The sequence below is a fragment of the Vulpes lagopus genome, chromosome 1, assembly GCF_018345385.1.
Source record: "Vulpes lagopus strain Blue_001 chromosome 1, ASM1834538v1, whole genome shotgun sequence".
Classification (NCBI taxonomy): Eukaryota; Metazoa; Chordata; class Mammalia; order Carnivora; family Canidae; genus Vulpes; species Vulpes lagopus.
The window spans coordinates 67,219,415-67,236,761 of NC_054824.1; the positions used below are offsets into that span (position 1 = coordinate 67,219,415).

Here is a 17,347-nt window from a genome sequence, read left to right on the forward strand (position 1 = left end):
GAATAAAGCAGCAACTTATTACAATATTTTCCATATCATGATTTTGTGACTAGTGATTCTAGAGACAGCATTTTTCTGTTGAAATTAACAAGGACGGGATCCCTGGGTGGTGCAGCGGTTTGGCGCCTGCCTTTGGCCCAGGGCGCGATCCTGGAGACCCAGGATCTAATCCCACATCGGGCTCCCGGTGCGTGCATGGAGCCTGCTTCTCCCTCTGCCTGTGTCTCTGCCTCTCTCTCTCTCTCTCTCTCTCTCTCTCTCTCTCTGTGACTATCATAAATAAAAATTAAAAAAAAAAAAAAGAAAGAAATTAACAAGGACATTCTAGGCAAGCAAGCAAAGATAATGTTCATTCAAACAAACTACAATTAACTACCCAACAATAGGGATCCCTGGGTGGCGCAGCGGTTTGGCGCCTTCCTTTGGCCCAGGGCGCGATCCTGGAGACCCAGGATCGAATCCCATGTCGGGCTCCCGGTGCATGGAGCCTGCTTCTCCTCCCTCTGCCTCTCTCTCTCTCTCTGTGACTATCATAAATAAAATAAAATCCTAAAAAAAAAAACAAAAAAACTACCCAACAATATCCAGTCAAAATCCATTAAAATTCAGTTAAAAAAAAAAACACAGAAAAGAGAGCAGTGAGAAATCTAGAAAAAATTTCAGTAAAAAATTTTAAAATGTTGGAAGGTGGAGCAAATGTAGGTATCCCTCAGGCAGAAAAAAACATCATATTAGTGTGCCTTTAGGAGAACCGTGAAGGGAACAAAAGTGTAAAAGAGGAAAGCCAACTACCATCTTTTCTGATGACTATTTCACAACTTTCATAAACCTCCGCCTAATTTTAATATACATAAACATCTCACTAGACTCCCAGTCTGTATTGCAAAAACAATGGGATTTTTTTTTTTTTTTGTAATTCAAGTATACAATGGCATTACGATACTGAATATATTTTTGCAAGCTGTACATCCTTCTTCCTTGACATTCTGACATATTTCCCAAGTTACTGGAAGGGGCATTACTAATAATTTCATAAAGTTTTTAAGAGCACATGGGGATCTTCATAAGAAACCCTTCTTTTGGCTTTGGTTAGACCAGTGGTCCTCAATGGAGGTGATTCTGGACAGACGACATTTGGAAAGTCTGGAGACATTTTTGATGTTCACATTTGAGGGGTACTGGCATCTAGTAGATATGATGTTAATTAAATACACACAAATAAGGTTTCTTTGGGTTGGAATTTCATACTAGCAAAGCAGCTCCTTTGCTGTAATCTGAAAGTCGGCCCTCAACACAATGATTTATATTAAAAAAAAAAAAAAAGTCAAGTGACTTTTTTTTTTTTTTTGTAATTCAAGTATACAATGGCATCACGATACTGAATATATTTTTGCAAGCTGTACATCCTTCTTCCTTGACATTCTGACATATTTCCCAAGTTACTGGAAGGGGCATTACTAATAATTTCATAAAGTTTTTAAGAGCACATGGGGATCTTCATAAGAAACCCTTCTTTTGGCTTTGGTTAGACCAGTGGTCCTCAATGGAGGTGATTCTGGACAGACGACATTTGGAAAGTCTGGAGACATTTTTGATGTTCACATTTGAGGGGTACTGGCATCTAGTAGATATGATGTTAATTAAATACACACAAATAAGGTTTCTTTGGGTTGGAATTTCATACTAGCAAAGCAGCTCCTTTGCTGTAATCTGAAAGTCGGCCCTCAACACAATGATTTATATTAAAAAAAAAAAAAAAGTCAAGTGACTTTTTTTTTTTTTTTGTAATTCAAGTATACAATGGCATCACGATACTGAATATATTTTTGCAAGCTGTACATCCTTCTTCCTTGACATTCTGACATATTTCCCAAGTTACTGGAAGGGGCATTACTAATAATTTCATAAAGTTTTTAAGAGCACATGGGGATCTTCATAAGAAACCCTTCTTTTGGCTTTGGTTAGACCAGTGGTCCTCAATGGAGGTGATTCTGGACAGACGACATTTGGAAAGTCTGGAGACATTTTTGATGTTCACATTTGAGGGGTACTGGCATCTAGTAGATATGATGTTAATTAAATACACACAAATAAGGTTTCTTTGGGTTGGAATTTCATACTAGCAAAGCAGCTCCTTTGCTGTAATCTGAAAGTCGGCCCTCAACACAATGATTTATATTAAAAAAAAAAAAAAAGTCAAGTGACTTTTTTTTTTTTTTTGTAATTCAAGTATACAATGGCATCACGATACTGAATATATTTTTGCAAGCTGTACATCCTTCTTCCTTGACATTCTGACATATTTCCCAAGTTACTGGAAGGGGCATTACTAATAATTTCATAAAGTTTTTAAGAGCACATGGGGATCTTCATAAGAAACCCTTCTTTTGGCTTTGGTTAGACCAGTGGTCCTCAATGGAGGTGATTCTGGACAGACGACATTTGGAAAGTCTGGAGACATTTTTGATGTTCACATTTGAGGGGTACTGGCATCTAGTAGATATGATGTTAATTAAATACACACAAATAAGGTTTCTTTGGGTTGGAATTTCATACTAGCAAAGCAGCTCCTTTGCTGTAATCTGAAAGTCGGCCCTCAACACAATGATTTATATTAAAAAAAAAAAAAAGTCAAGTGACTTTTTTTTTTTTTTTGTAATTCAAGTATACAATGGCATCACGATACTGAATATATTTTTGCAAGCTGTACATCCTTCTTCCTTGACATTCTGACATATTTCCCAAGTTACTGGAAGGGGCATTACTAATAATTTCATAAAGTTTTTAAGAGCACATGGGGATCTTCATAAGAAACCCTTCTTTTGGCTTTGGTTAGACCAGTGGTCCTCAATGGAGGTGATTCTGGACAGACGACATTTGGAAAGTCTGGAGACATTTTTGATGTTCACATTTGAGGGGTACTGGCATCTAGTAGATATGATGTTAATTAAATACACACAAATAAGGTTTCTTTGGGTTGGAATTTCATACTAGCAAAGCAGCTCCTTTGCTGTAATCTGAAAGTCGGCCCTCAACACAATGATTTATATTAAAAAAAAAAAAAAAGTCAAGTGACTTTTTTTTTTTTTTTGTAATTCAAGTATACAATGGCATCACGATACTGAATATATTTTTGCAAGCTGTACATCCTTCTTCCTTGACATTCTGACATATTTCCCAAGTTACTGGAAGGGGCATTACTAATAATTTCATAAAGTTTTTAAGAGCACATGGGGATCTTCATAAGAAACCCTTCTTTTGGCTTTGGTTGGTGGCGCAGCGGTTTGGGCCTGCCTTTGGCCCAGGCACGATCCTGGAGACCCAGGATCGAATCCCACATCGGGCTCCCCGGTGCATGGAGCCTGCTTCTCCCTCTGCCTGTGTCTCTGCCTCTCTCTCTCTCTGTGACTATCATAAATAAATAAAAATTTTAAAAAAAAAATAAGCATAATTATCATAGCTATTAAGACAACTCTCTAACATTACCTAATATCCACTCCACAAATTTCTGTTAAAAAAAAAAAAAGCCATATAGTTTTTTAGAAACCCAGGATCCAATCAACAGTCATCCAATCACAACTAGCTATCATGTCTCTATGGTCTATTTAAATCTAAAACAGATCCTGGGTTTGTTTGTTGTTTTGCCCTTTATGATATGAACATATTTGAAGCAGTAACCCCCACATTTTAAAACTTATTTCTACCTGGTCCTATCCACACCTTTTCCAGTTTCTACCATTAAAACAACAACGACGACGACAACCCCTTCCTTCAGAGCCAACCTCCTTTACAAAAAAATTTAAAAAGACATAACTTCACCTTCTTCTTTCTCGGGTCTCCATTTGTTTATTAACCTCTTGAAATCATATTTTCGCCCCCCTCACACCACTGATACTGCTCTCACTCAGGTCACCAGTGGTTCTCTACATGCCAAGTCCAAAGGATGTTTTCTCAACTATCACCTTACCTGACCTCTCTGCAGAAGCTGCTATTGCTATCTATGCTCTCCCTCAAGTGCTCTCAAACTCTGGCATAATTCTTTCTCTTTTCTGAAAGACTATACCCCAGAATGCTGGTATTCATCACAATTGTCCTTGATCCTTTCATGTCCTCCATAACTTTTTTTTTTTAAGATTTTATTTATTTATTCATGAGAGACACAGAAAGAGAGGCAGAGCCATAGGCAGAGGGAGAGACTGGCTCCCCACAAAGAGCCCAACACAGGACTCAATCCCAGGACCCTGGGATCATGACCTGAACCAAAGGGAGATGCTCAAATACTGAGACACCCAGGTTTCCCATCATTCCCTCCATGGCTTTAACCACCACCTATTAGTGATTCCCAAATCTCTTCTCCAGTCTTAAACTCTCCAGAACTCCAGACCCATCCATCTATCTACCAGACACACTGGCTGAAATTTCCTGCTGTACCCCTCTATGTAATGTGTCCATAACTGACTTCTTATTGTCCCCCTGTAACTCATTTCTCCTACTATATTGTTTTGGAATTTATATCTGTTTTGGAACAGAAATACTAGTTCTCCAAATTTAAAACCCTCTTCCTTCTTCCTCACCACCAATGAACTGACCACTAAATCCTCAATTCCACCTCCTGTATGGTTCCCACATTCATCATCTCCTCTTTAGTCCTACATTAATGGCAGTGAAGGCCCTCAACATTCTCTCCATGGACCATCACAAAGATATACTTAATCTCTATACTATCCTCTTCTCCAATCCATCCTCTATTCTCCACAAATTGCTTTTCTGAAACACAAACTGGTTCATGTTACTTGTCTGTTTAAAGCAACTTCCCTGAGGGCGCCTGTGTGGCAAAGCTGGTTAAGCATCTGACTTTTGATTTTGGCTTAGGTCAAGACCTCAGGTTTGTGAGATCAAGATCCAGATCAAGACCCAGAATAGAGTCTGTTTAAATTCTCTCCAGGGACGCCTGAGCCTGAGTAGCTCAAGGGTTGAGCCTCTGTCTGCATTGGGGGGGGGGGGGGGGGGGGGGGCATGATAGGTGATGGGATCCCAGGTCCAGGAATCAAGTCCCCATCTGACTCCCTGCAAGGGGCCTGCTTCTCCCTCTATGTCTCTGTGTCTCTCATGAATAAATTAACGAAATCTTTAAAAAAAAAAAAAAAATCCTCTCTAAAAAATAAATAAAGCAACTTCCTTGAATCCCCATGCCCTGCTGCGGAACAATTTAGCACCATGGGTTAAGCAAGCAATGGATTTGGGGAAAGCTGGATAATTCCTTGATCTTCCATCTACTCTGTAGCCATGAGACACTACTTAATCTAACCTCAGAGTTTTCATTATTTTATGAAACGAGGATAACTCTGTTTCCAACACTGTCATTAATGGATTACAAGATGATAAATGTAAAACATTTGTCCCGATACCCAAATTTAATATTTAATAATATAAGATGAAGTCCAAATTACTTAGCATGGCCCTTTCCAACCTGGTCACTGATTACCTACCTGTTCAGTCTCATTTCCCATTCCTTCCACACACATTTCACTGCCATATCATTACAGATTTTTTTGCCTTTGCACAAATAATTTACTCTGCCTAAAAAGTCTAGCTCCTGTGCTTTCCCAATGAATGAACTCCTTATTTCAGCCGCGATGTTTGTCCTTGGAACCTTAAACACAACCCTTATCATTCCGTATTATACCTATTTCCATGTCTTCTCACACTGAATTGTTTCTTGTGTTAAAAAGAAAATCAAAGGCCCAAAATGGTGTCCCTTAGCTTCAGTCAGTTAACCAAGACTTACCACCTAACCTAACTGCACTTTCAAAATCCCCTAATAACCTAACTGCACTTTCAAAATCCCCTAAAACTTTAACCAATCAACATGGAATTTCTGGTCAGCTCTAGAGAATTTACTGATAGAACTCCTCCCATTCAGAGTGACTTTGCCTTTAAAAAAAAGGGGGGGGGGGTCTTTATTCTACACTCTTATTTTTTTAAAAGATTGTATTTGTTTTTAGAGAAAGTGAATGAGGGGAGGGGCAAAGGGAGAATCTCAAGTAGACTCCCTGCTGAGCACCTCCCACTCCCCACCCCCCCCAACTAGGGCTCCATCTCACAACCAAGATCATGATCTAAGCTGGAATCAAGAGTTGGATGCTTAACCAATTGAGGTACTCAGGCACCCCTCCACTTTTTTTTTTCTAAGATTTTATTTATTTGAAAAAGACAGAGAAAGATAGAGATAGCAAGAATAGGGGGGGAGAGGGAGAAGCAGGCTCCCCTGACATGAGGCTCGACCCCAGGACCCCAGGATCATAACTGTAGCTCAAGGCAGACACTTAACTGAGTTAAGCACCCAAACGCCCCCCACCAACCTTTTAAAGATTGTATTCTTTATTTGAGAGAGACAGAGATAGCGATGGAGACCCTCTCTACTTTTAAAAACCTTTCCTTTCCTGTAGCCCTAGGAGCTCCCCTCTACTTGCTAGATGGAATGCTGCCGGATTCATGAATTGAATAAAGCCAACTGAATCTTTAAAACTTACTCATCTGAATTTTTGTTATTTAACACATGAAAGCAAGAGATAAATGGAATACATAACGACAGAAAAAACTAAAAACAGACATGGAAATTCACCTCAGGGACAGGAAACCTAATCAATGTCTACTAAACAAATTCATAGGAAGGCTCCAAAGCGATCATTCATTCCCAAACTATTCATTTTACCTCTTATTGTTCTTATTCTTAAAAATACATAAGCCTAAGGAGGCTTTAAACGAAACCTAAATGGAAGGTTTAGGAACCTCCCATTTAGACAATCTCTACGCTGTTCTAGGGCAGCTGTAAGAGGAACAGGGATTCAAACCAGGTCTTGAAAACTGTTTGGGGGGATCCCTGGGTGGCTCAGTGGTTTGGCACCTGCCTTCAGCCAAGGGTGTGATCCTGCAGACCCGGGGTTGACTCCCACGTCAGGCTCCCTGCATGGAGCCTGTTTGTCCCTCTGCCTGTGTCTCTGCCCCTCTCTCTGTCTCTCATGAATAAATAAATAAAATCTTTAAAGAAAAAAAAAAAAAAAGAAAACTGTTTTGGTCAAAAGCAGAAAGGGCCTGACAGGACAACAAAGGTATGCAAGCTGGCCTATGTGAACTGCAGTCAAAACTTCGATGTAGAAAAATTGTATTTGGGTTGTTCTTTGCAGAGAAATTGTGATAAACTCAAACGCACAATTTTATTAAGGGACAAATGCTCATAGAGGATTCCACCAAGGGAACAACCAAATGAGCAACCTTATTAAAAAGTCGGAGTAAGGGATCCCTGGGTGGTGCAGCGGTTTAGCGCCTGCCTTTGGCCCAGGGCGTGATCCTGGAGACCCCGGATCGAATCCCACATCGGGCTCCCGGTGCATGGAGCCTGCTTCTCCCTCTGCCTATGTCTCTGCCTCTCTCTCTCTCTGTGTGTGTGACTATCATAAATAAGTAAAAATTAAAAAAAAAGACTTAAAAAAAAAAGGCGGAGTAATATGTATCTGGAAGTAGTTTCTATTACAAAGCGATGACTGACTAATGTACTCGCAAATACCAAAGCTATGCAGGCTCTTAAGCAGGAGGTGTGCCAGCAGGGTTAATGATCTTAAAACACTATGGAACACAAGACAGGCGATTTTTCTGTACTAAAAGGTGATAACGAACAGCTCAACCGGTCAAACCAACTTTCTGGAATTCTAGATGCTACGCTATTATGTACCAAGTCCACACTTAAAATTTTTCCTCAAAAAATAAAATAAAAAATAAATTTCCTCAATAGGAAAAGATATTTGGGGGGGCGGGGAATCTATTCTCAGTATACCAGAAAAATTAGAGATCCGTCAGCAAGGCAGGGACACCGAGACTTGGCTGGCGCCAGTCGTGTTTCGGACACTGCTGTGACCGGCCCCGCCGAGCCAAGGAAAGCAAAGTCGTCTTGGGGGAGCCGACCCTGGCGGGAGGGCTGGGGAGGAGTCGCCGGGGGGCCGTCAGTCTGCGAAACACCAGCGGCTCAGAAACGGGGCTTGCGCAGGGGCAAGCGGCTGCGCGAGGATGTCACAGACGGGCGCGGCGGTGAGGCTGTCACACGGCGGCCGCCCCCCTCCCGGCCTCGGGCCCCAGTCACTCACATGCGGGGCCCGCGCCCCCTCGGGCTCCTCCCGCCTCGGGGACTGCAGCCGCCGGGCGAGGAGGGTAAACCGACTTCCTGCTTCCGGGGGCGTAACCCGGAAGTAACTCGCGCCACAGCCGAAGCCGCGCGCCCTCGGGTAGGTCTTTCTTCGTGCCCCGCGCTGCCGTCAGCAGCAGAACCCGCGACAGCTGCCGGGCGAACTCCCGCGAGATCTGGAGGGCACGGGTTCTGGCTCCCCCTGGCGTCAGACTCTTCTGGTGGGGCGGGTCAGTCCCTGCCAGGCAGGGTCTGTCCTCTTCCGGTTGTGGGACAGGCGTCGCAGCCGCGCTGATGCGCTCAACAAGCTTGTGCTGAGCCCCGCACTACCTGCCCGGCCCGAGGTTAGGCATTAAGGGGTGGGCGTGGGAGGGACGGGTAATGGAGGGCAGGCCCTTAAAGCCTCTGCGCGCTCTTAGTCTAACGGCAAGCTTATAGCATGACTTCCAACTTTCCCGGGCTAGCGGACCAAGGGCAGCTGGTGCAAAGGAAAGTTCATTATAATTCATTTGCACTGTGGTTTCAGCCCCCCAAGGGGGGGGGGGGGAGTTTCTTGACAGTTTCTGCAGGAATCTTGTAGCGCAAAAGTTCTCCCTCCCCACCGGTAGGAGGAGTCTCGGCCTCCAGGGCTCAATACCACACTTAGAAGGAAAAAACTCCGTACAGCCTTGGAGTAGCGGTCAGTTCCCATCCCCTCCATCTTGACAGCGTACTGTCCTTTAATAAAATGCTTTCTGCTTGGTACACTCTTTCTGTCTGTATTCGAGCACGGATCCTCATATATATCTTTTGAGAGGAATCCAGGAAACCAAGACTTCCATTGATACAATGCAAGCTTCCACGGTGCCGTGACTCCGATCGCACAAGGTAAGACAGTCCTTCCCCGGCTGGGGCTAGAGGACCCTTGTCTGATTAACTATCTCGGATGTCAAATCTCACTCACTTTGCAATTTGGCTACTACTGTCTGCATTTCTTCCTTCCCTAAGTCTTTTCTGCTGTCATTCACAAAGTGTGTGCCCCTCAAAACCCGACAATGTGCTGTCGGATCTGCTGGTCCTGCCCATACTCATACTCATTCAACCTCCTGGATGATTCATCTGACCAGGAGTTAAACCTTTTCTGTTGTCTCATATCAGACCTCCTCACGTGTTCCCCCGCTCCCCATTCCTTTCTGGAAAGATGGTCTCAATCAGCCTCTGAAACTTAAATCCAAGGTGGGTGCATGATAATCATGGTCTTGTGTGGGAGCTTATTTCCAAGAGGGCAAGGGCAAATCTTTGTGCCTATTCCAACTCCTCTGGCTAACACTTCTAAGAGGAGCCTGGGATGAAATACGGAAATGGAACTATATAGATGTTGAGGGCTAGGGAATTACATCCAGCCACTCAGGGACTCATTAGGGACTACAAAATATACCAAGGCCTTCCCTTATTGGCACCTCAATCGTAAGGAGGCAAGTAAAGGAAAGATAGGCTGTTGTGATACTAATTAAAGTTGTGAGCCTCTCCTGGGAGACACTCTCAGGATTGTTCCTCAAAGCAGGGAGGAAGGCCATCTCCCTTCCAGATATACGACATTCCAACAAGGACACCCTTGGAATATTGTGTCTACTTTTCCTTCTCTGCTAACCTCTTACAGATGGGAAACAGAATGTCAGTTCCCCAGGATTCATCCCTGGGATGCATCCTCACTAACTGGAATGTTTGACCCCCAAACTTTAAAGAAGAAATGCCCTTGCATCAGGTTTCCTGCTTAGTGGGAAGCCTGCTTCTCCCTCTCCCTCTGCCTGCCACTCCCCCTGCTTGGACTCTTGTCAAATTAAAAAAAAAAAAAGAATCAGGGCACCTGGGTGGCTCAGTGTTTGAGGCCTGACCTGCCTTGGGCTCAGGTCGTGATCCTGGGGTCCTGGGATGGAATCCCACATCAGGCTCCATGCAGGGAGCCTGCATCTCCCTTTTCCTATGTCTCTGCCTCTCTCCCCTGTGTCTCCCAAGAATAAATAAATAAAATCTTTTTAAAAAAAATCTTTATAACACCATCTTATAGCTAGACCTCTTTTGTAGAGACCAGGAAAGAAGTCTCAGGCCCCTTAGGTCCAAGCCTTCATGTTCCTGAACAAACCGCAGGTTTTTAAAAACCTGCAAAATTAGCTGTCCACTTTAGCTCTCCTCACAGACCCAAGCCTGAAGTCCCCTCCCTCGCCACCAGAGGCTTCCCCAAGTCCCACTGCCCCACCAAACCCTACCATAGCCCAAAACAATGATCCAGTATCCCCACATCCGGGACCACCAATACCTGCAAGTCCTAACAAGACCCTTCTGAGGTTCTCTGTCCCACCCAGGAAATGGCTGGTCCAACTGGTACTACCATGCAGGTCCAAACTCCATTCTTTATGAGTGATCTCTACCAAGTCCAAAAGGGGTTGGGAGATTTTTTCGAGGACCCTGACTCATAGCAGTTAGTTTGGCACTAACTTTTTATTTGTCCTGAAGGACATAGTGGTCATTCTCAATCAGACTCCAAGGCAGACTGAGATAGAAAGGGGCAGCCCACTATCCAATATGGGGATAAACCTCATACATCCAGTGTGGTAGATAACATACATACAGATGGCAGATAACATGGCAGCCCCAATCACAGAGCCTCACTGCAACTAGGAGACTCCACACGAACAAAGGCCCTGAGACCATCTTATAATCTGTCCAGCAAATACAATGAAAAGATGCCAGTCAAAGCCAATTAATTACAACAAGCTGGCTCTCATAAGCCAGGGAAGGGAAGATAACCCTGCAATCCTTATGAAAAGACTGAGAAAGACTTTAACTAACATACCAACCTTGATCCCAGATCAGAGGCATGTCTTATAGTTCTTAATGGCGGACTTATCAGTCAGACCACCCCAGGTATTAGGAAACCAAAAGTTATCCCTAGGGCCAGACACTGCAAGCTCTGAACTCCTTAAGGTGGTCAATTTGGTGTCCTATGGCCAGGACCAGGAGGAGAAAAAAAAGGGAAAAAGGAAAAATATAGGGATCAGGGACAGGCTTGATTCCTGGTGGCCAGCCATCACCTCAAGGTTACCCATGCAAAAGGGAGACACCAAAAGGAGACTACTATTGAATAAAGGAGGGACACTGGAGAGATAAATGTCGTTAAGTCCTGTAATATAGTCTGTCTTCAATGTCCTCAAATGGGATGTTGGGGGAGAGACTGCCCCTCTAGTCAGAGGAAGAGGTTCAGAATCCCTTGTAGCTGTCACCACCTTGGTTTGAAGAGCCCTAGGGCACCAATAGGCTCCTCCAGTCACTGTTTCCATCATTCCAATAGGGTGCAGGGTGACCCTTAACATGGCAAGTAGGACAATTAATTTTCTTTTGGACACAGGAGCCACCTACTCTGTCTTATCCTCATTTACAGTTAAGCATTCCTTCAACTCCTGTCTTGTTATGGGAGTGAATGGCCTACTGGCCAAGCTAACATTCATCTGTTCTTGGAACAGGACTCTATTTAGTTAGTGCCTTTGAGAGGCTCTATGGGAAAAGCAGATCTACTAAAGCCCCACCACTCAAACCCAACCTCCCTAGTCCAAGCAGGAGATGAGGTCCTAATTAAAACCTGGAGAGATGAATCTCCTTGATTCCAACTAACTCTTTTATGGAAGGGACCCTATACTGTTTTATTTACCCCTACCCTACAGTCATCAATGTCCCAGAAATTGCCAGTTGGATCCATCTCTCCTGAGCCAAGCTTGCTATGACCTCTAACAAAGGAGACAACCCTGATACCTCTGAGTATGCTCTTCAAAAAGAGGCCATCTCAGACAAATTCTACAATCTTCTGTTATGTCCAATACTTCAGTGTGGTCAAAGTTCCTCCTGGGGGACTTCTAAGACTACACCCTTAAAGAATCCACAGGTACCTCTGACCACAACTCATTTCTTCTGCCTGATAATTCTCATGCTGTCCTGGACCACTCAAGAATGCAACTCTAATCCCCTAGGCCCCATCACTTACACTGCTCAACACTCTCTCAGCAATACCAATTATAATTCCTCTTGCTTGGTATGTGTGGGACCCAACTTAGCCATTGTTAACTCTTGTACCTGTTTCATTTTAGGCCGCCAACAACAGTCCCACTATTTTTACCTATACCTATCTTTGGACACCAACATGGATCCTGCAGCTCCCTGTCAGTGCAAGAAAGGTCATGGGTGGGATCCCTGGGTGGCTCAGCGGTTTAGCACCTGCCTTCTGCCCAGGGCGTGATCCTGGAGTCCCCGGATCGAGTCCCACATCGGGCTCCCTGCATGGAGCCTGCTTCTCCCTCTGCCTATGTCTCTGCCTCTCTGTCTCTCATGAATGAATGAATGAATGAATGAATGAATGAATGAATAAATAAATAAATAAATAAATAAATAAATAAATAAATAAGGGATCCCTGGGTGGCGCAGCGGTTTGGCGCCTGCCTTTGGCCCAGGGCGCGATCCTGGAGAGCCGGGATCGAATCCCACGTCAGGCTCCCGGTGCATGGAGCCTGCTTCTCCCTCTGCCTGTGTCTCTGCCTCTCTCTCTCACTGTGTTCCTATCATAAATAAATAAAAATTAAAAAAAAATAAATAAATAAATAAATAAATAAATAAATAAAAGAAAGGTCATGGAACACAGCACAATAACCCTAAATGCTCAGGGACTGTTATATACTTAACTTAACCTCTTTAATATGATCTTCCCAATCTGAGTTAGTGATAGCCCATCATTTGGGAGTCCAGTAGGTTCTATTCCCTTGTCTTAATGCCTTGATCGTTTCAACCTAACTTCAGCAGTGAGTCATTTTTTGGGGAAAGTTTTTTTTTTTTTAATTTTTTAAAAAAGATTTTATTTATTTACTCATGAGAGAGAGAGAGGTAGAGACACAGGCAGAGGGAGAAGCAGGCTCCATGTGGGAAGCCTGGACTCAGGACTTGATCCCGGGTCTCCAGGATCATGTCCTGGACAGAAGGGTGGCACCAAACCGCTGAGCCACCCGGGACTTCCCTGGGAAAGTGTTTCTGATCACTACTTTAACACTGTTAAATTACCTCACTCTTAACATTACCCCTAAAGTCACCATCAACCCCCCTGTTGGGTTTGGGTCCAACATGTCTCAATATTGTCAGGGTAAATCCATCAGCCCAAATAACCTCCTCCTTCTTTAACACATCTTACCAACAGCCCTATCTCCTGTTGGAAAAACTCCCAGAACCATTGTTCTGGGATCCTCATTGAAAAATCCCCTCTTATCTGAACAGCCCAACACAACTATACAACATCCAGTCATGGCCCTCCTTGCTTGCCTTCATATTGGCTTTAGTCCTGCTGCTGGCCCTGGGGGAATTCCCTCCAAGGAAGTCCCTTTATTTTCTATCCCCTCCCCCCTTTTAAAGATTTGTTTTTTTATTTGAGTGCAGGGAGGGGAGCAGAGGGAGAGAGAATCCCAAGAAGACTCAGCTGAGCATGGAGCCCAATGTAGGATGTCACGACCCTGAGATCATGGTCTAAGCCGAAACCAAGAGTCTGCTGCTCAACCAACTGCACCTCCCAGGCACCCTATTTTCTAACCTAACCAAGGCTCACCTGCATCCTCAGAAGGGACTCTGTTTGTGGAATTCATGCACACCTAGCCCTTCTAAATGGATGGAAGGGCACTTGTTCTTTGGCATGGTTAGCTCCAGATGTATCCCTCATAGGAGGTACTCAAAGAGTTTTCCACCATATGGTAACTGAAACATCCATAGCCAAGCAGGAGGTCCTTATACTCTCACTAGGGGCCCTCCTGGAAGCAGCCTCAGGATTGGCCATAGGCATCACTAGGACTGTACTTTCTCCCCAACTCTCTCAAGAATTAGGCAAATCCATTCAGGAAGCTATGCAAGAAAAAAAAAAAAAAAGGAAACTATGCAAGTCTTGGCAACCACAAACTCAACTCTCAGGGATAGTCTTCCAGAATCAAAGAGCATTAAATATCCTCACTTCTGCCCAAGGAGTACCTGTGCCATTAGTCTGAGAAGAATGTTTTTATGTCAATCAGTTAGGGTTTATTCAAGAAACATCAAAAGATTTCAAACCCAAGTCCATCATCTCCTATCAGACACATCCACCATCTCCTATCCTGGGGTCTTACGTCATGGATATTTCCCTTCATGGGACCTCTCTCTTTTTTTTTTTTTTTTTTTAAGATTTTATTTATTTATTCATGAGAAACAGATAGGCAGAGACGCAGAGACACAGGCAGAGGGTGGCGCTAAACCGCTGAGCTACCCAGGCTGCTCTCCTTTGCATGATCCTTCTTTTGTTTTTTGAATCATGTCTTTTTAACCATAAAACTAAGTTCATCTCCTCTTGTGTTAGGTCCAACTTCAGCTCTTATTGCAACGAGGATATTAGTCCCTTCAAGTGCACATCAAAACTACCATAGCCCCTGCACCAAAGAAGTCAAGTCTCCTGAGACCAGGGCACCAGCCCTACTCCGCCTTTAACCTCATACCACCTCCTGAGGTCCCAGACAGTAAAGATTGGGACTCTAACGAAAATACTTTCCCTGTTCAACAGGAACCATCTACAGAAGCTTGACTTTGGCACTTGACCTAAAAGATTTCCCAAGAGTCCCAAAAGTCCTTGAAGGGGGAATGATTAGAGTAGCTGTTACATTGAGAGACCTGAGGGCCAACATCCTGGTTTTGTGGTTCCCAACTTTCAGGGAGTAAGACCAAGAGTAGCAGGTGCAGAGCTTGTGCTCTCCTCTTTAACTTCTGCCCCAGAGCAACCCCAGACTTTTATTACATTTGCATTGAGGTTTGCTCCCGTAGTGGGGGAAGGCGACCATGACAATTCCGGCAGGAACCTTGTAGCGCAAAAGTTCTCCCTTCCCACCAGTAAGAGTCGTCCCCCAAACGATCGGAGGCAGAGTCCATTAAAGACCACCTTATCCAAGACTCCTGACTCCACTTACTTAAAAGGAAAAAACTCCGATAGCCTCGGGGTAGCCGCCGACCCCAGACCTGCCCACTCCATCTTGGGTTCCTTTAATAAACCGCCTTGTGCTTGCTACTTTCCTCCTCACTGTCTTTATTCCAGTGCAGATCCTCATATAAATATTTTATGGGGAATACAAGAACCGAGACTTCCATTCTACCGGGAAGCTTCCACCGGTAACAATTAGAAAAAGATGTTTGAAAGGGGGCGGGGAATCTATTCTCAGTATACCAGAAAAATTAGAGATCCGTCAGCAAGGCAGGGACACCGAGACTTGGCTGGCGCCAGTCGTGTTTCGGACACTGCTGTGACCGGCCCCGCCGAGCCAAGGAAAGCAAAGTCGTCTTGGGGGAGCCGACCCTGGCGGGAGGGCTGGGGAGGAGTCGCCGGGGGGCCGTCAGTCTGCGAAACACCAGCGGCTCAGAAACGGGGCTTGCGCAGGGGCAAGCGGCTGCGCGAGGATGTCACAGACGGGCGCGGCGGTGAGGCTGTCACACGGCGGCCGCCCCCCTCCCGGCCTCGGGCCCCAGTCACTCACATGCGGGGCCCGCGCCCCCTCGGGCTCCTCCCGCCTCGGGGACTGCAGCCGCCGGGCGAAGAGGGTAAACCGACTTCCTGCTTCCGGGGGCGTAACCCGGAAGTAACTCGCGCCACAGCCGAAGCCGCGCGCCCTCGGGTAGGTCTTTCTTCGTGCCCCGCGCTGCCGTCAGCAGCAGAACCCGCGACAGCTGCCGGGCGAACTCCCGCGAGATCTGGAGGGCACGGGTTCTGGCTCCCCCTGGCGTCAGACTCTTCTGGTGGGGCGGGTCAGTCCCTGCCAGGCAGGGTCTGTCCTCTTCCGGTTGTGGGACAGGCGTCGCAGCCGCGCTGATGCGCTCAACAAGCTTGTGCTGAGCCCCGCACTACCTGCCCGGCCCGAGGTTAGGCATTAAGGGGTGGGCGTGGGAGGGACGGGTAATGGAGGGCAGGCCCTTAAAGCCTCTGCGCGCTCTTAGTCTAACGGCAGCAAACTCAAAAGAACACCCCGCCTACTCGTATTTATTGAGGCTTACTCTGTGCCAGATATCACCAAGCCCTTCATATTCGTGAAACCAAGCCAACAACCTTATATAAATAGTCCCTGTAGGGCCAAGGGCAGACCACCCCAAGATGGGGCACTTTAGCATGGGGATTATTTTGAACTAAAAGCAATCAAAACCCAGCAGTTGTAGGAAAACCTCTGCCTCCCGTTCAACTGCCTGCCTGTACCAGCAAGAGAGCTATTAACACAGATTCCTTTTTACCTAAGAAATTTACAGGGCCACCTTTGTTTTCCAAACATCTCTCACCTTCTGCTAACAGAAGGGGGCCTTTCTCTTCTTTGTTTGCCCAGACCCTGCCCCTCTGCTAGCTCAGGTTGTCTCAGATAAGCCTCCTGTTGGCTGTCTTTGGAATTGTGAGTGTGTGTGTGTGTGTGTGTGTTCCCTGTATGTATGAACCTAAATTTGATTTTCTCCTTTTAATCTGTCGCAGGTCAATTTGATGCTTTGTCCAGCTGGAAGAATCTTGAAAGTGCAGAGGAAATTCTTCGTTCATACCCCACAACATGTATCTCATACCAGCCAAACTGAGGTTTATGGAAAGGTTAACTTGCTCAGGATTACACAAAGAGTGGTGGGGTCATGATTTGAACCCAGGCTCCTTATTTTGCCCTGTCTTTAGTGCCATGATCATAACTGCTTTTTACTAGAGATCAGCCATCAAAATGCTATGGGGTTTAGACCAACAAAGCTAATTACAAAGGCAGTGTGATACTGATGCAGGGATAAGCAAACTAATTAAGGAGAACAGAGAGACCAAAATGAGAACCACACATATATAGACACTTGCTTTATGACAAAGAGGTGCAACAGAGTGAGGAAAGGATAATACTTTCAATAAATAGTTCTGATAAATAAATAAAAGGTTTGGGGTCAGTTGTATATCCTTATAGGAAAAAATGAAACGACTCCAACTTCACACCATATACCAAAATAAATTCTATGTGCATTATAGCTCTACAAGAGAAAAATAAAGTAATACAACTTTAGAGCAGCTCTTGTCCAATGCCATTGCCATGCAAGTGATTACTAAATACCTAAATGTGGCTAGTCAGAATTGAGACATTCTGTAAAAGA

The 17,347-nt window shown here is 44.8% G+C and overlaps 1 protein-coding gene and 1 long non-coding RNA gene across 5 annotated transcripts in view; one reads left to right on the forward strand and one right to left on the reverse strand.

Moving 5' to 3' along the window:
- The window catches only part of C1H6orf89 (chromosome 1 C6orf89 homolog), a 49,849-nt gene extending 34,042 nt beyond the window's left edge, over window positions 1-15,807 (reverse strand). Inside the window, exon 1 of one of the 4 annotated variants that reach the window (XM_041757592.1) lies at window positions 15,730-15,807. In XM_041757592.1, coding sequence (XP_041613526.1) covers window positions 15,730-15,731 — 2 coding nt within the window. In that variant the 5' untranslated portion in view covers window positions 15,732-15,807. The other 3 variants (XM_041757591.1, XM_041757593.1, XM_041757594.1) reach the window with 3 other exon arrangements.
- Window positions 15,808-15,950: 143 nt separating this feature from the next.
- LOC121492326 lies at window positions 15,951-17,134 on the forward strand. The gene is made up of 2 exons (XR_005988210.1): window positions 15,951-16,111; window positions 16,704-17,134. It is a non-coding gene; the product is annotated as an uncharacterized LOC121492326 (long non-coding RNA).
- Window positions 17,135-17,347: the final 213 nt, after the last annotated feature.